Source organism: Anguilla anguilla, chromosome 7 (genome assembly GCF_013347855.1).
Source record: "Anguilla anguilla isolate fAngAng1 chromosome 7, fAngAng1.pri, whole genome shotgun sequence".
NCBI lineage: Eukaryota > Metazoa > Chordata > Actinopteri > Anguilliformes > Anguillidae > Anguilla > Anguilla anguilla.
Genome location: NC_049207.1, coordinates 13,105,501 through 13,124,191, shown reverse-complemented (window position 1 = coordinate 13,124,191; position 18,691 = coordinate 13,105,501). Strand labels below are relative to the sequence as shown.

At 46.6% G+C, this 18,691-nt stretch overlaps 1 protein-coding gene across 9 annotated transcripts in view; it reads left to right on the top strand.

Annotated features, from left to right (window-relative positions):
• Window positions 1-18,691, top strand: part of fgd4a (FYVE, RhoGEF and PH domain containing 4a) — a 51,835-nt gene that overhangs the window by 6,156 nt on the left and 26,988 nt on the right. For 4 of the 9 annotated variants that reach the window (XM_035425697.1, XM_035425696.1, XM_035425695.1 and 1 more), the window contains one exon: window positions 17,541-17,624. The exons of 1 other annotated variant lie outside the window; for it this stretch is intronic. In XM_035425697.1, coding sequence (XP_035281588.1) covers window positions 17,541-17,624 — 84 coding nt within the window. Of the gene's footprint in view, window positions 1-132; window positions 188-10,059; window positions 10,345-14,652; window positions 14,765-17,540; window positions 17,625-18,691 lie in introns of those variants that run through there. 4 more of the 9 variants (XM_035425701.1, XM_035425702.1, XM_035425698.1 and 1 more) reach the window with 4 other exon arrangements.

Here is an 18,691-nt window from a genome sequence, read left to right as displayed (position 1 = left end):
GATGAGGAGGCCTGTGGTCAACATGTCCAGTGCTGGACGTATGCATGAGGACGATCAGCACACAATAACTTTAGGGCAGGAGGAAAAGGTTTCCTTTTTTTCTTGAAGGATTTTAACTCCAAATTAAATACCCGGGATTATAATGAAATGAACCGACGTTGGAAGTATTGGTTCTGGAGGCCGGCAGGTAATGACACGCAGTGTCTCGTGCCATTCTGCACTGTTCTCCTGGCACTGGAGCTGTGTACTTGTGCAGCTATGATTCTGACCAATCAGTGGGCAGCATTCCTGTTCCCGAGGTACTCTGTGTAGATGCACTCCTGTAGCCTGGATCCTGCATGTGTCTCTATGGAGATGTCTGTCTGAGATAAGTGGATGCATGTGAGAGAGAGAGGGAAAGAGAGGGAGAGAGAGACAATTTTTTCCTGTTATTGAATTTGGCAGTGCAGTGTCAAGCGCTTGTCATGCCAATAAATCATAATTTGAACTTAATTGATTTGATATTGAGTGAGACAGAGAGAAAATGAGTGCAGTACAGTTGTGTGCTTCCAGGGGGAGGCTATATTACTGTTATAGGGAGGCAGAAAGATTCAACCTTAAGGCCTTGAAAAGACACTTTCAGAATTATTTAAGGTGCTGTGTAATTTATGTGAAACCTTATGTGAACTTAAAATTTCTTATGATGTAAAGGTTCAGACAGCTTAATTGGTGATATTTATAGCACCGTCATGGGCGGCATTAAATACAATAAATGTATTAATGCACTAAAATGTACTTTGTTGCAAAATGCCAAATAATTCTTAGAAAGGTATTTTGTATGTTCAAAATGGTGTAGGCATAGGTTAGTTTGCAGGCAAGGTATTAACTATGCAAAAAAAGCAACCTGTATTATTTATTAAAATGCATTTTGAATAAATGTACAGCCCACCTCTACACATAGTACCTTAATGTGGTTTTATTGTGACATAACTGCAGGAGGCATTTTGCGTACAGCTACCAGCAGATATACAGTAGAAGGGTTTGGCCCACTGTAAGGACCTTGGCCCAGCATCGGAAACAGCGGCATTTTTATTGGGAAATAAAAGCCATACTGTTCCGCAACCCTGCCCCCAACGTCTCCCCACAAAACTCCTTTGTCAGTGCGGAGGGTGGTTCGCAGTGCCGGACGAATCTCTCTCGGGAGCCTGAAAAGTCTATTTTTGAATATAATTTTCGATGTGTAAGAATGTCAACCCGCTGCCTGTGTACTGTCACTGGATTGTTATCAGACCGCGCGCGTGTTTCTGGAGCTCGGTCGGGGTGCTGTCGTAGTGTCGCCGTAGCGTTCGGTGGTTTTTGCGCGAGAGTAAAAACAAGCCGCCCAGACCTCGAGTGCTCTGTCCGCAGCGTGTGGCTTGTTTTGGCACCGCAAGCGATGGTTTTGCGTGTCATTCTATATGATATATGAGTCAAATCAAATAAGATTGGCCTGTGCATTTTGAGTAGCGTTCCCCTTAAGGAAATGTTTTGTTAAACCCGATTCAAAGAGCAAGCGTCCTTTCCCCCTCGATATTATCTTTGGCAGCGGTCCCAGAGAGCGGTTTGTTTTTCCAGTCGTATTTTAAACGGCACGTTCTGAAGGGCCATGCACCACAGCATCATGTCCCTTATGTGTGTATTTGCACAAATCGGGCTTAATGTCTTATAATCCCTAGAGGTTGGTAATCTGTTATCAGTATTAACAGTGTTCTGTTCAGTTGAGTGTTAGGTGAGTTGATGGTGCACTGAGATTCACACTGCTGTTTGGTAGCTTTCTTGTCCCAAACGTCCAGAGAGAATGGTAGACAGGAAAGATTAAAGCCATTTGCTCATTACTGTTTTGTGGAAACTTAAGGGTTGGAACACTGTGTTTTCTTTTGTAAATGTACAAACTAGGTTTGTGCCCACATTTATACTTCACACAGTTTGCAACATTTTTTTGACGGTCAGTTGTTGAACTCTCTGGGTGTGGGCTTTAAGGCGAAACCTTCCATAAACCTGTACACTTCTGCAATCTATCTTAGTCCTCTACAGCAAGCTTAGTGCATGGGACCACACCCTTAACACACTGTTGTAGGTAGAAAGCTGTTGAACATTTGAATTAATTGTTTAAAAAATGCATTTCCAGAATAGGCTACTTGCTAGGGATCTAATGGTGTGCATTCAAGTGTCACCTGTGTCAGAACTGTCTGCATGATGATCGCTTGCAAAGCACAGAAAATTACATTAACATTAACAGCTGGCTCAGTGGCCTCTATTTTTGTTAAGCTACGGTACAGTCAATACAGTTAGTCTATGTGTTTCTATATTTCAAAAAAACATTCATTTCTGTTTTTTTTCAGGGTATGTCTAATACTGTATAGCACTCAGTAGTCAGTTAACATTAAACTAGTGGCAGTGCTTTGGAAGACCCTTTTTGAAAGCTGTTGTGCTGTTCTTATTTTCCGAGGCTGGTAGCTTATTATTTTAAGTGCAGCGCTGTTCTCTATACCCTGGGAATGGCCTGATCCCTCCGGTCCCCCCTCCTAGCTGCTCTCTTTCTGCTGCCAAGGATAGAACTGGGGGTGGGGGTGGTTCTTTCCCCCAGTCCAGGAGAGGAAAGCCATAGAGCAGGGTCTCCCACTCTGTGCTGGGACAGGAAGGAACAGGCTGGGCTCAGTAGCTTGCTGCTCCTGGACTAGGCAGAGTGCTTTCTTTGGCCTGATTGTTGCAGCGTCGGGGGAAGGGGGGGAGTTGTGTGAATTCGCCTTCGGGCCCTGTCACATGTTACCCCTCTCTTTTTAGCCAGGCCAGCTGCCCCCCCCCCCCCCCGTACTAGTGTGTGAGCGGACGTGCGCATCAACCGCAACCCCCGCCCCCCCCCCCCCCCCCCAGAGCGGTCGAAAACAGAGCTCAATTACAATCGTGTTCAAGTTCAAGCAGTGTTTCTGTCACGGTATGTACCACATTAGAACCGCTGTACCAGTCTCAGCGATGAGGCGGCAGCTTCAAACGCGCTGTGATCCTGGGAGCCCGAGGTTGTGCCTGGGGGGCTACGGAAACCTTCCTGTCCTTCTCCCTTGACTCTGGGGTCAGTGAAAGGATTAACTGGACTGTGTAGCAGAGCTTTTCTCCAGTCCAGTGGCTGTTGGCTGGTATTGGAGGCAGTGCACTGAAGCATCTGATTTCTGTTTTTGGCATCTTGACTGTGGGAGGATATATTTTTGGCAGCGCAGCTCTCCGCTTTGGACTGCACCCACGTCTTATTCTGCACAAATTTGTCGTCTAAATCTGGAGTCTGCACTTCTCATCTGGAGCTACGTCGCATGTGGAAGTGATTTTTACAGGCTTGTTTACTCAGAAGGTCAGTAGAATAGATCAGAACTGCTTGATATAGCAGTGTTCCAGAACAGCACGCTCACTTTTAAAGTTATATTCAACATTATGTTTGTTTGGGGTACTCTAACTGCTATCCCCCTGGAGTGCTTCTACTTATTCAGCTCTAGTTTTGAGCAAATATGTGCTTTGGATAAACAGACACTTCTCGCTCAGCTGCAGTCTCTGGCATTATAGTCCCTGCATGCTGTTAGCAATGTCTCCTCGGGGCATGTGGTGACTGTAAAGTCATCCCTGCTTGAGTTATGTAGAGGAAACAGTACCCCAGTATTCTTTGGGAGGTGCTGGGTGTGAAGAAGTATGTTGTTATGGCTATGGAAAATGCCTGTCACATCAGGATAGTGGTGTTCATGTTTATGGCAGTACCCAACACCGTCAGCAGAGGGCGGCACTGTCTTCGTGCGATAGGACTGCGAATCCTACTGATTACTCGCACTTCTTGTTGTGTGAGAACTGGCTGCATTTCGTAGCCGCTGGACCTGTGGTTTAGCTGATGTAATTATGAGTCCTGCTGCCAGAGCCCTTTCAGTTCTGCTATCCCCACGGTGACGGCTACTTCGCCGATCTGAGTGGGAGATAAACGATGCAGCTTACGTGAAAACAGTGGAAGTGGAAATGCGCACACACATGCGCAGCGACGCACGCTCCCACGGGGACGCCGTCGCAGACGTGGCGGTGCCGATTGGGCGGAAGCTCGGGTGGCGTTCCAGGCTAATGAGCAATCTCACCTGAGGCGCTGAAAGGCGTGGGAGTGGAGAGACGGGCCGCAGCAAAACTGTCAGATCTCATACGGAGCCCCGTTTGTCATTTCATTGTTTAATCAATCGGGCAGACGGTGGAACAGCCAACTGGAGTTATTGAAATTGTAGTTATTTTTAGGGGCGTTCTTCTCCATCGAGTTTTATTGACTCCGATGGGGCCTCGCTAGCTCTGGCGGCTGTGCTCTCTGAATGCATTTTCGGTGTTGAGTGCGACAGCCTGGTTAACAGGACTGTACTGTAGAGGCGGTTCAGTGTGGCCTGTCACTCAAGCATACCGACAGATTCAGCAGCAGATGTGTGCTCATGTGTCTCCAGTCCTGCACCAGAGCCCCTGGTCTGAGCTAGCGGGAACCTGGGCTGCTGAGCATGATAGAGGTCACAGCAAGGTCCAGGGTGTCCCATCTGTGTGCTCTGAGTGTGTCTGTGCTACAGTGCTGCTGTAAATTCATAATGACCTTGAGAAGTGTGTGAAGTGTGAGAAGTGTTTAGAAAGGTCAGTTTGTGGTCAGATGTCTGTTATCACAAGGCACGAGTGTCAGTGTATCTGTTTTAACATTGGGGCTAAGGGCTCTTTCGGTTGTGATGAAAGCCCCAGAGACGTGTGGATGTTCTTTCTGACCAGTAAGTAGCCTTAAGGGTTATGTTCCTCTTCTATGAAAGTTCCCGTTTGTGTGTGTCTGTGTCTGTGTGTATGTCTGTGCCTGTGCCTGTGTGCGTGTGTGTATAGTATGTATGTATGTGTGTATGTGTATATGTTTGTGTGTGTGCGTGTGTGTGTGTGTGTGCGCGTGTTTGTGTGCATGTATGTGTGTGTATGTGTATATGTTTATGTGTGTGTGCGTGTGTGTATGTGTATATGTTTGTGTGTGTGTGCATGTGTGCATGCTTCAGGAAAGCATAAGACCTGAAACATGCTGAGAAGCCAGCAGGCATCCATCTTCAACAAAGGTCAGAACCAGGAGAGCTTGCTTTTAAATGGGGCATACAGCTGTTGACATTACAGTTAAATTAGATCCATCATATCAAGTACATACAATTAGCCAATATCTGACTGCAGCATAAAATTATATTTTAAGCTTAGTTTGGTTTTTAATTAAGCTTTTGAAAATTAATGGCAGAAAAGTATTCATTTAGACATGTCAATCATACAGCATGAAATTTACCCTTAGAAAGGAGATTCACTAAATGTTAATTAATTAACGTAAAAGTGAATTCAGTGATGCTTTGAAAGTCCAGCCGAGCACTTTCCCTGTGTTTCGTTCCTGTGACAGATCGAAATGGAGTGGCTGTTAAAGGAGGGCTGTTCTGGAGGGCTGAGAAGTGGAGTGCAGGGGTTTTGTGTCTAATTGGAGTCACATGGTTTAATGAGCCCAGTGTGTCGTCGGCAGCTAACCCCCCCTTTCAGAGTGCCCTGGAATCTTTCAGAGCTTCCTGTGTGTGTGTGTGTGTGTGTGTGTGTGTTTGTGTGTGTGTGTGTGTGTGTGTGCGGTGCCCTGGAATCTTTCAGAGCTTCCTGTGTGTGCGTGTGTGTGTGTGTGTGTGTGTGTGTTTGTGTGTGTGTGTGCGGTGCCCTGGAATCTTTCAATGCTTCCTGTGTGTGTGTGTGTGTGTGCGTGTGTGTATGTGCATGAGTTTGTGCATTTGTGTTTGTTTGTGTGTGTGTTTGTGTGTGTATTTGTGTTTGATTAAATATCGGGACCTATTTTTTTCTTTGAAATAACAAAGCAGGTATCAGTATCAATAAATCAGTCAACTATATCAACATTATACACCCAAGACGTCCTACTGCAGTCCCACCAAATTTCACTGTGATATCATTGCAGTCCCATTGCATTTGAGCTACCTAGCCCAGTAGACCCCACATTTGTACAACACCAAAGCGTTCCATTATTGACTGTCAGAATATAAGGACACTTAAATACCAGTGGACACGTGGCTTGCCCTTTAGACAGTAAATAAATACATTCACCCCTTACCAGTGAAGACATGTGATTTTGGCCTTCACACTGTCATTGTCATCTCATAATGACTGTAGGTAATCTTCTGTGCTGTAGATACATGTTCATCTGCATTGCAGCAGGGGAAATAAAGCTGAGCTGCTGAAATGCAGTCGCCATTCTGGCTCCACAGCCTGTCAGCTGTGTAACAGAGTGCATCAGCATGCGTGTGTCCTGCATTACAATCGCAGTAGGTTGGACTCTGGTGTGGTAGTGAACTTTGTGGTGTTTGATGGCCTTGGTGATGGTTCTGTACGCATACCAGTGTGATCGTTCCTTTTGTCTGTTGTAGATTACATGGGTTTCCTGAGCAATGATGAAAGCATTGTTTCAACAGCAAGCTCTGCTGGTAAACTGGAACAGGTTCTTTCTGTGGTCTGGTCTTCTGTTCATGTGATTGGTTTGACTCTGCTTACTCACTGTAATGTAAAATAAGTAAGAAGTGTCCCTGCTGGTGGGAAGTGTAACTGCTGTCTACTTGAGATTGTGAGTGAAATATTACATTTGTTGTTTAAATCAGGGGTCTGAGAGAACCCCAAACTCTGCTGGTTTTTGTTTTAAACTTAAAATCAGCACCCAATTCAGTTCCAAGTAACCAGGTGAAATCAACATGCTTTAATGAATCAATTAAGTACAGAGGACCAGACCCCTGATTTAAATGTACAGCATCCGTGTTAGAAAACTTGAGAAAACACAACCAAATGGATTTATCACTTGTCATTCTGTTTTCTGTAAATGTTGTATATATGTGTGATACTGAAACCAACTATTAGTACTCTTCTCCTGTAATGGCAGAGATGGCAGTTTCAGGGACTGTGAACCTGCCAAACTAACCAATCAGACAGGATTCCTGAGGCGTGTCACGCACACATGGCCCGCAGTCATTCGGTGACAGTGTTCACTCCTCAGGTAATGGGCGCGGCGTTCTCAGCAATGCAGCCTGCTTTGGGACTGCGGTACGGACCGAGCCGCGCGGCGTCAAAGCTTGATGAACGGCAGCGACAGTTTCAGCGGCCATTATGCCCATGAATTATGAACGGTGTTGCCTGTCCGTGCGTACGGTATGTGCGCTACGTGTTAGCGGTGGGAGGGCTGCCCGACGTCCCCGCTGTGAGGAGAGCGCTCTGGCGAGCTAGCGCGCCGCTGGGGACGGCTCTAAAAGGATGGGGGTCAGGCCGCTCTGGAGGAAAGTGCCTGGGAGTGGTTACGGCTGGCGGAGGAGGCCCTCCGCTAATTGCGGCGTCCTTAATGAGCTCTGGCTCGGAGCGGGTCGCTCTGGTGTCCGTGGAGACTGTCGCTCCGGAAGGCGGAAGGATACGGGATCACGGGTTCGTGACGCGGACAGGGAATATTGAGGAGCCCCCCCCACCACCACCACCACTGCTACGCAACTTCAGTCTGCACTTCCGAGATAGATGAGGATGAGGAGTGGAATGAGCGTAAGGAGAGGAAAAGTCTGACCGGTCAAAATGGAGTGGGGGTGGCGTTCACAGAGTCATAAGTCTATTTTATTTGAGGCTCAGTGTTCAGTTCAGTGTGTGAGAAAGCTTGTGTTACAGGACTACACAGTGATCTGGGCCTGTCACTGCAGACTCTGCACATGCTCTGTAGGCACATAGTTTACACTGAAAATTTCATGGTGAAAAACCACCCCCAGGTCTTGCAGTGCCTTCGGCTGTACTAACCTGCCATAAGGTAATAAATAGGCATCAATAGGCATGTAACATTCTGCACATTCTTAGTTTGAATAGCACATAAGCACACACACACACGTGTGCGCACTCAAACACACACACGTGAGCGCTGAGGGTGTTACACAAGGCATTAAGGAAGTGAACAACATAAAAATGTTGTTCAGCCTGAAAAAACACAGCTGTAATGGGCTGCCGGTGACAGAGTCAGCACCTGCAGGCCCAGATCCTGTGCTAAAGCATGGGCCTGTCCATGAACCAGGACACTGTCGCAACAGGATGAGCCACCCAGTAGCCCCTGAAGGAACCTCTTCCAAACAAAACCTAGCCAAGCCCGGTCAAAGCGCCAGGACGCTTAATGATACTGATTGTTTCCACAAAGCTTTTCACAGCTCCGAGCAAGCACTGGATGTAATGGGTGTCCGGCAAGTCACCGTTGGGTTGTATTCATGGGAGGTTTCATTTGCATGAGAAATTCATCCTACCTCACAAATGGTGCTACTTGGTAAAGACTCAGGAGGAATTCATATGTGCTTAATATCGGCAGACAAGTTGGAAGCAAGTATTATAACTTTCAGGGCACAGGACACTACAGGACTTTAACCTGTGGTAAGCTTTTGCAAAAATGAAGAGTAATTAGAAGAGCTAAATCGCTGCTAAAATCATGGTGTGTGTGTGTGTGCGTGTGTACCACCCTCAATGGACTGTCTGGAAAGAGGGGGAGGGGGTGGTTGTTGGTGTTGCTGACTGTGTCACTGTTTCTATGAACTGTGTGAAAATTCACGATGTGAGAACACCTTCTCACTCACACTCAGCGCTGTCTATTTTAATAAATGCACTGTAGCGTCGTCATTGTTTAAATTTTTAGGTGAGACTTTCTTAATTTCTTGAAGCATACTTCTCTTTCTTGGTGCTTCGTGTCACGCTGGCCTTGTGTGTGTGTGTGTGTGTGTGTGTGTGTGTGTGTGCGCGTGTGCGTGTGTGTGTGTGTGTGTGTGTGTGTGTGTGGGAGGGAGGTGTTGCTGGGTTGTAAACCACAGGCCTCCACGGGCTGCTGGGCTGGGCTGGGCTAAAGACGAGGGTCTCCAGCATGTATGCGTGTCTAGCCCTTCTTCCTCCTCTTGAAGAGAGAGAGAGAGAACGAGAGCGCGAGAGAGAGAGCGTGAGAGAGAGGAGGAGGGAGGGGAAGTCAGAGAAGACGGGGTGTGTCAGTAACATGCCGTTCTGGTTCACCTGCATGCTGTTGTTTTTGAACAGCAGAGGAGGTGTGCTGTAAGTGGGGGGTTACTGTAGGGCCGGTCCCTTTGCTTTAGGACATGTAGTGCCACTGTTCCAGTGTCACAGTCAGTGGCCTGGCTCCCAGGCCGCCCCCCCCCCCCCCTGCCCTCCGAGCCCTGACTCATCTGCATTCACTGGGGTGCTCTGCTTTGGGCTCTTTCTTCACCTCCCTTCTATTTTTCATTCTCTCGGTTTGTCACATGACCTCTGAATGCACTTGAGTGCAGAGGGAGAGAATCGTCACATACCCCCCCACCTCCACCCCCTGCTGACTCTCCATTATGAGTGACACACACTCAAACACACACGGCCATCACACGGGGTGACGGGAACAGTACAGTTCAGTTCTCTTTTTTGTCACTCTCTCTGTCTTTCTATTTCCCTCTCTCTCTCTCACTCTCTCTCTCTGCCTCTTTCTCTTGCTCTCTCTCTCGTTCTCATTCTCATTCTCTCTCTCGCTCTCTCACTCTCACTCTGTCTCTCTCTCTCGCATGCCCTCCCCCACCCTCATCATTGTGTATCAGGGTCAGCACCTGCCAGCCCTTAGCCGGTAGCATTAGCGGCGGCAGCAGATGAGCGTGTGCTGCGTCTCCTCTGCGCGCTGACCCCCCCCCCACCCCCGCCAGCACAATAGGGCCGATTGTGAGCGCGGCCCGGCGAGGCTCAGACGCGCTCGCACACGCACACAGAAAGAGGGGATTCGCCACAGACCCGGGCGAGCTGCGCTGTTGCCATATGCTCCGTCTGCGCTGGAATGCGATTATCCTCGCGAGCTGCGAGCCGCTGAGAGAGAGAGAGAGAGAGAGAGAGAGAGAGAGAGGGAGGGAGGGGAGAGAGAGAAGGAAGAAAAGGGTAGAGGGAGGGGGGAGAGAGGAAAGGGGAAGAGAGAGAGAGGAAGAGAGAGAGCGAGAGAGAGGAAGAGAGGGGTTGAGAGAGCGAGAGAGAGGGAGGAGTGAAAGAGAGCGAGGGTAAGACTGAGAGAGGGAGGAGAAAGCTGAGAGAGAGAGAGAGAGAGGGAGGGCGTCGAGAGACCAGCCAGGAGACCGTTCAGTAGGAATGTGAACCGCAGACTCAGAGCCGTCAGATCGCGTGAGAGAAAGAGAGGAATGCCTGCTCTGTGTGGAATAGCACGAACGGGGAATACGGAGCCCTGATCCTGGGTCAGCACGCACGGGACTTTCTGATGAACCGCCCCTGTTTGGATTAGCAGGAGGTTTGCCTCAGGTCAGTGTCCTTTCTGTCGAGAGCCTCAGCCCGCTCGCTTAGGCATTGATCTGACATTGTGCTCGGTGCACACAGGTACAGATGCAAGCAAGTATTTCTACACCGTGGTGTCCTCTTAAAGAAGTGATTGGACAGGCTGATCAGAGAGCAGGAAAGACATGTTATAGACAGAGAGAAGGAAATAGCAGAGAGGTGTGTTTATGCTGTAAGACAAGCAGCAGCCTTCCACCCAAAATGGGCTGGTGATGCCCCCAAACCTCTTATTAACAAAGGAAGAAACACATTCAATAAGGCAATCGTACTAATGGGGAATAAGACCAGAGAAATACAGCATAACAGTGCTGTGTGCTTATTCGGGTGTGTTCGTAAATGCTTCTGTGTGAGATTATGTGTATGTTTGTGTGCGTCTGTGCACTTTCGTTTGAGAGTGGGTGTGTGTATATATGAACGTGTGTGTGTGTGTGTGTGTGTGTGTGTGATACTCTGTGGATCTCACCACAGCTCACAAACAAAGCCTGAGTATCACACACACCACGGAGTGTCACACATACACACACACACACACACACACACGCGCGCGTAGGGTCCTCAGCAGCCATGGCTGCCGGTAGTTCTGTCAGCTGTGCACGGTGGGTCCAGGCAAGCTGTCACTGCCCCGGCTGCATCTGTTCACCTTCAGTGTGCCTGGCTGATAGTCCGTCTCTGGCCCCTTAGCCGTCTCTCCCCAGCTCCTCTGTGTCCTGGGGTGGGGGGGTGGGGGTCGTGAGTGGGCGTTTCCGCTGACCAGCGCTGTTGTCTCTGGAGACGCTGTGCTGTTGGGTCTGGCGGGAGGGGGGTTTCAGGCTCCCATTGTAGGGGATTAAATTGAGAAACTGCTTGCAAAGAACAGCTGGTTTAGGGGGTAGGGATATGGAGGCCACAAGTCTTTCATCAGGTTTCATACTGGGAACGAACCAGCCACACTAGGAGCACAGCCATCCTCTGCCACCTTCTCTACTAATTCCTCACTGCTCTGCAGAAACTGTCAGCCAATGACCTCTGACCTCTATGTCACTGAACCAGAACTGCGACTCTGAACTCCCGTTAGTGCCCCTAACCTGTGACACCTCAAAGGGGTATATGTGTGGTGTGTGTGTGTGTGTATCTGTGTGTGTGTGTGTGTCTGCGTAAATCCCTTGTAAAGGCCTTGCTCATTACACACATTGCACAATGCTGTGTTAGCAGTGGGAGGATGTTGACTGGGGCTCTGTCTCTCTCACACACTCTTTCCCTCTTTAATGTTGTCCGCTCCAGAGTTTCCTGTGTTGAAACTGTGTTGTCATTGCGTAGATGTATTGCTGCACTGTTAGCCTTGGTTCTTATGTTTCTCAGTGGGGTAGCTAGCAATGTAAAAACTGTTCTGCTGTAAGGTTTCTTCAACACAATCTGTCTGGATGAAATAAGCTCTTTGTCATGATGTGAACCCAGGCTGTGATTGCTCATTTTCAAAAACTGGAGAGCTGTCCCTTGTTCCACTGTGTGTGTGTGTGTGTGTGTGTACTGTGCTCCCAAGTGAGAATCCTTTACTGTGCAGAACCAGGAGGGGAGACGAAGGAAGCAAACAGGGTCAATATGGCAGAAAAGAAAAAATGGGAAGTCATAAAGGGGAACTTACAAAAAACTGCAAAAAATATGCAAAAAAAAATGATAAAATGCAAGTGAAGGATACATGACTTCTCTCACCCAATCTAAGAAACTCAGATCATTTCTCAGGTTATTTCTGTGTGCATGCACCCTGTGTCTTCATTCTCTCTTTAACTTTGTAAGAGGTGATATTTGTAGTTCTTTTCACTCACTCTTGCATCTCTCCCCTTTAACCCTGACAACTTTAGCTTCTAATCAATACCCAGCACGCACCTCTTCCTCAGCCCCAACCCAGGGGCCTTCTTTCAGGCTGCTGCCGTGGTTCTGGAACCTTTGGGTGCCCACATTCCACTTCAGATTGTTGGATTGTTGTCGGGCCTGTTGCTTCCGCATACAAGGGCCCATTCACGATGGCCTTTATTAATTTCTTTCATGCTCATTGTATTTGAGACATTTATGTTTTTCTAGGCTTTGCTTGCTGTTGTATCATGAGTCACAGAATGCTGATCGCGAGTTGGTGTTATGTTAAGTCCTACCTCGGAAACAAGTGTGTTGGTACCGTAAGTGTGTATGGCATTAATCGGGGCCAATAGCAAAGCGGACTGTATAAGAACACTGCTCAAGTTCTTCTACAGTGCAGCTAAAAATGGCCATGTTAGTGAAATACGTGGGAATTTGAATGTGTGTGCGTGTGGCTGAAATGAATGTAGTCCTGACTCATCTGCTATTTTCACCCAGACGTGCATGCAGAAATACGGAAGGCCAACTTCCACTTCAGCAAATTCAGCAAAACGGCAGCTTCAAGAGAAATTTAACACTTAAAAAAATAAAAAATAAATAAATAATTTCTTATGCAAATTATTTTAGTTCCTGTATGGAGGGCTGCATTATATTTGAGGTCCGCTCATTGCTGCGGCAAACTCCTAGCCTAGCCGGTGCAGCCTATGAAACGCATGCAGCCACCACTTCTTTCCTCTCTGAAGTCCCGCAGTTAGCTGCGCATGCTCAGTTCAAGCGTTTGTTCAAGTCAGTAATGTGGTAACGGTTGCCCTGGCAGCTGAAATTCTCCTCTATGGCCCCATTACAATTGGCCAATGGTTGGCTTGTGGGGTGTCCAGACAAGGAACTAGCATCAAGCCCAGAGTTACCTTGAAAGTGAAAGGTGTAAGTCCACGGGGGGCACTTTATGAAGTATGTTCACTATGACCTTTGTCATACACACAGAAAAGAGAGTCAGTCGGGAGAGAGCCAGCCCCATTTAAAACCTGATTGTGTTGTATTGAGTTACTACACAACCTGTCATCTCTGCCATTGTGTTTCTCCTGCTGTTTGCTCATTAGTTAAAACGCGTGGAAATTATTATTGGAATGTTTGTGTTGGGAGGGATTTATAGTCAAACGCACACAAGGAGGTATCTGTTAGTTGTATTAGGCACACAGCGGAGACTTGTCAGTAGTGTCGCATATGAACAAAAAGGAGATGTTTGTTCATTGCGTCTCTCTCACGTACAGTTACGTTAGGCCTGTCTCTGTCATTGCTTGCGTATGTAGGGGATATCTCTCAATTATCTCCCACCCAACGGCACCTTCCACATTGATCAGCTGATCCGTGTTGTCTGCTCGTAGTGGGGATACGTTTCGTTATTATTAACTTTCATTCCTCACTTCATAGATAATAGCCTGGAGATTAGCATTGTGTAGCGACATGTCATCTTTCGCTAACTCTACGTTAATTTTCTTTTTCTTCTCTGTACACTCTTCAGTGTTTTTGTTCTTGTATCCCATGGGCCAGTCATTGTAGTTCTGAATAAATCAGACCTCTACCATGGAACAGTTGTTGTCATTAATATCACCAGAACAGTACAGTGAGCTTTCTTCCTTTGTGTGCCTGCCAACAGTCTTTGTAATATTTTATCAGCAGTTTGATTGATTGTGTTATGTTTTTGTTGACCCCTGATGAAAACAGTCTTTCGAGAATTTTGCTGTGAGCGCACAAAGTAACATTGTTCATTTATACTTAAGATGATTACAGGAGTTGATACTGAGGGGAACTGTGTAAGCATTGGTGAAATATTAACCTTATCAGAGCGATATGATGATGGTTGGGACTTCCACTTTAATTCTGTTTGAGGCTGTTCACCGGCTGTGTAGAGTGCCAGAACAGTAGAAATTCCCCAGCTGTCTAGGGGTGTGATTAAACAACTGTTACTCAATGAGAATAATAATCGATTTCACTGTTTGCGACTGTAAGACAAACCTGTCTGTCTGATTGGCCCCTAGGCAGTAATGCAGAAGACTGACAGGAATGCAGGCATTGCTTTTCTTGCATCTCCTGTTGGCTGACTGTGAAGAATTTCATCATTGAAATGTTTGTGGAATTGCTTTGAGGCATTCGTGCGCCTTATTGATTGGATTTCGATTTTACCATTTTTCTATTGACGGATTATCCTGAGAAATTAGGCAGTGTTAAAGGTCTTCATCCCCATGAAGAGGCTGTACTTCAGCGGGGAACCTAGCTCTCCTCCCCCCCCACCCCGTCACGTCCCAAAGCAGGTGACTTTGACAGTGTCACCACTGCGTCGTTTGGGAAACCGGTCTTTTGCGACAGGCGGAGCTTTGCAGTGTGTAAACACCAACGGAGAGATTTGCGGAGGAACAGGAACTGTGCCGCGAGCTGATAGCTTGAACATTTCCCTCCAATTTTCTACGGAAAAGCAAATTATTTTCTGTGATGGACCGCCGCTGGTATGGGGTCAGAACTGGGGAAGGTGGTCTGGCGAAGAAAGCTGCTTGTTCGGGTAGTTATATTTTTTTGTTCTCCCTGGTATCACCTGGTCACATGCATACGCGCATGCACTGACACAGGTGTTTACGCATACTGGACATTTCTGCCAGGTAGGGCAGCCAAAGGACTTTTGCTTCAAGGTGGTTGCGTGTATGTTTTTACATATTTGCGCGTCCTTTATAGTCCAGCAGTTCATTTTAATCTTATCTGTTTGGTCTTTGTTAGGCTGCCAGTTTTCAATGCCATGGTTATCTATTTTCAGAGTGTGATTCAGTACTAACGTAATGTTCAGGAAAGCCTTTTGTTGAAAATATGGGAAAATCATGTGGGTTGCTGGTGCATCAAAAGATTAATTTCTGTATCACTAGTAAATGGAGATAACATGCATTTAAGGTCTTTCTTGTGGCGTTTACGCAGAAAGGACGCCATAGAGCTGTGCAATGCTTAGGCTCAAACATTCGAACACTCCCTCGCCTGTGACAGCTGCTCGGTATGGTGTCTGTCTTTCATGGCAGTGCTGAATGATTATTTTGTCTTTTTGCTTCGCTCTTACTAACTGGTTGTGTTTGCTAGTCAGGGGAGTTGGGGAATAGAGCAAGGCTGTGGGCGATTTGGCATTGTCGGGGCAGAGCCCTTTCTGAAGCCCCACGCTTTTGTTCTGTCACACGGGGGTAAATAGCTCTCTGTCAGGGTGTCACTTTTCTAAGCGAAGCATATTGAGGGGAACTGCAGAACGTGACAGCGATAAAAATTCTGTGTGTCTGACTGTCTGTCTGCCTGTTTTACCGTTTTGCAACCCTCGCATACAGATTGTGGTGAAGTGTTCTCTGCTCTACAGAACGTGTTGTCTCTCGTGCTAATACTTATTATTCAGTGGAGTAAGTGAGGCACAATGCTGGGATTGAAGACCTCTTGTTGAGGCCTAACTCAAATGGTTGTGCTAAACCACAGTGTCACTTGCCCCCGGACCATTTCTTCTGTGCTGGGAGTGCTGGGAGTGACAGGAAGTGAAACACAGGAAGTGGACACAGTAGAACTGGAATGAGAAGTCCAGTCAGAATAAGGCGATCCTCAAAGTTTCGTCACATGCTGAGGGGGGGGGTCACATGTGTCCTGCAGGTCACGTTCTTCATCGGGATTGGGGATTGCTCATTTAGGGGTCATGCAGAGTGGGATGGTGTTTGTCTGCTTGTTTATCCAGCATTGTTATTGTTCCACTCTTAAGCTGATTTTGTGTGTCACTCACTGACCTGGATACACACAGAAAGGAGAAGGAGCAAAGTAATGTGACAACAGCAGAACACAGCATCCATATTTGTGTGTGTGTGTGTGTGTGCGTATGTGTGTTCGTGCGTGTGTGTCTGTGTGTGTGTCGGTGTCTGTGTCTGTGACTGTCTATGTATGTTTTCTGCCTTGCCTTACAACCTTGAATTAAGCTCTGTGTCTGAGGGATATTGTAGCAGTAGGAGTCCAGATGGCAGATGGAGAAAGCTTCACTTTAATCCCTAAATCCAGATTCCCCCTTTGCCCCATAAATGCCACTCCTCTGAGAGGAATTCTGCCCCCTGCCTTTCTTTCTGTAGGCAGAATTCAGGCAGAGGGGGGCTAGTTGCTGTAACTATGCTGGAATACTTGAAATACCCTGGAATACTTGTGTTCCACCATTGCATTGTGTAAAAAGCTGAGGTGCATACGCCAATGTGACGCCAAAGACTGTAAGTGATGTGAGAGATTTATGTCTCGATGCAGCACCGTGTTCTGGAATTGTGTTTATTTTATGGAAAGACTCAGGCCTCTCAGTCTGGGAGCAGCACCCCATGTCACATGACCCAGGGTGACCTGGTGATCCCAAATTGAATGAGGAACTGGGAAGAACACAAAGTGCTCAGTGTATGTGCGTGTGTGCATGTGTGCACGTGCGCATGTGTATGTGTGTGTGTGTGTGCGTGTGTGTTCCCTAGAAGTGGAGGATTGAATATCTTATTGCTCAGAAATTGCATTTAGTCATTATGGAAGCGTCCCAGTTCCCCTTTTATCTTTTCTGTGAATATGAAATTGTTTTGAGAAATGCAAGTTAGCTCCCCCTAGCGAGGTTGCCCTAGTTAATGTAATCCAACTAATTAGAATTGAAACCTCTTAGGGTTAACAGTTCTATTTTTCATCAAGAATATTAGATATACAAATACCAAATTACAGTGTGTTGGCAAAAGCACATGGATTTAGAAGAAAACACATTTAAGTCCTGAGAAGTTTTTTTAAAAGCTAAACAAAATATTGTCCAGATCAAGCATTCCTAATTATTGCTGACAGCCCCAGTCACTGAAGCTCCTGCTGCAACCCAGTCCATCTTGACCCTCATGGAGTCCTCCAGTATCCCACAGTGCCACACTGTATCTTCTTTGTGCCCTCTCTCTTTGACTCCCACAGAGTTGCCGCACCATTCAATAATTATGAAGCTCATTAAGCAAGCAGTGCCTCTCCTGTATTCTGCTTTTTCAAGTGTTTTGTTTGTTGTATGTGTTGATTGCTGTATTTTTTTATTGTTTTTTTAGTTTACGGGTACTTCATCAGTTACCTCAGTTCATAGTATGAGCCTCTGTTCTTACACACAGGCACACTCACACACATATGCTAACACACTCAGAGAAGCTATAGAATAAAACTCTGTCCCTCTCATGCACACAGTAGTTTTATCTTCTCTTGCGTATGTTTTTGCATGCATGTGTGCAAGGTTACAAAAGTGTGGCAACGGTTTGATTTATATTATCTTGCATGTATGTGTGTTTCAGAGAAGAAAGCCAAGCAGAACTGTTTCTCATCAAAGAACGTCGATGAGGAGGCTTGTGTGGGAGTGAAGGTTGCTCAAGGAAACGGTAGGCTGACCTGGGGTCGGTCCTTTGAACCCGCTATCACCAACCATCATCAAAATACTCACTTCTTCCTTTGATTACCTTGGAGAGCCTGTTAGCAGCTTACTAGAGCAGTGTAACACAGCACTGTGGTGTTCTGGGCTTGTTACTGTTTATTAGTATCAGTCTGAATATTTAAGTCACCTAAAATATGACTGCTTGGTTATGGAAGATGATAGCATGTATCATGTTACATTATTACAGGCATTTGGCAAATGCTCTTATCCAGAGCGATGTACAACAAAGTGTATAACCATGTCATACATAAAACAAATTATCATTTATATTGTTGGCTGGCCCCCGATTTAAAGTTTACTTTATGAATCCTCGGCAAGTTGTTGTGCATTCTGGAGGCATTCATGTGGAGGTTTGGATAGTTTCAGCATTCTGGTTGTACAGTAGTTTGGTCCCAGAGACACCTTATCTAAACTTTCCTTCCAACTCAAATTTCATGAAACCCTTCAAATCTACAGTAGTCTGCACTAGGTCTAGAAGCACTGATCAGAGGAGGTGTGCATTTCAGTATCTGGTGAGTAAATCTGCCACAATGGAGTAACTTTCGCCGTGGTTAAACTCAAGCTGTAGGTCTTTGTACAGTACCCTGAGGTGCTTTCATAGATCAGAGTTGGTGCGCATGTGTCAAAGGAACTAAAGCTTTTTTTTCCATGTAGACGGAAAGTAAAGGCTTGAGATCTTGATCTGTCTGCTCTTACCAGTGTAAGCCCTGTGCTGCAGGACATCCGTGGCCCTGGTACCAAGGCGACTTTATGTGAGTGGGTGGGAAGAGACTGCAGCATGTCCTTCCTGTGTTCCATTTAGTGTGTGTGTGTGTGTGTGTGTGTGTGTGTGTGCATGTCTGCATATTTGTGTGTGCGTCTGTGTGTGTTCGGTGGCTGGTGTAGGATTTAGTGCACATTTTAAATGGAAAGTAAAGTAGCTAGCACTGCCCATTCAGAATTTGTACTATATTGTTTGGGGTCTGTCTGAAAGGGGTAAGGCCCTGCTGTGTTTGGAGCAGTTTAAAAGATGGT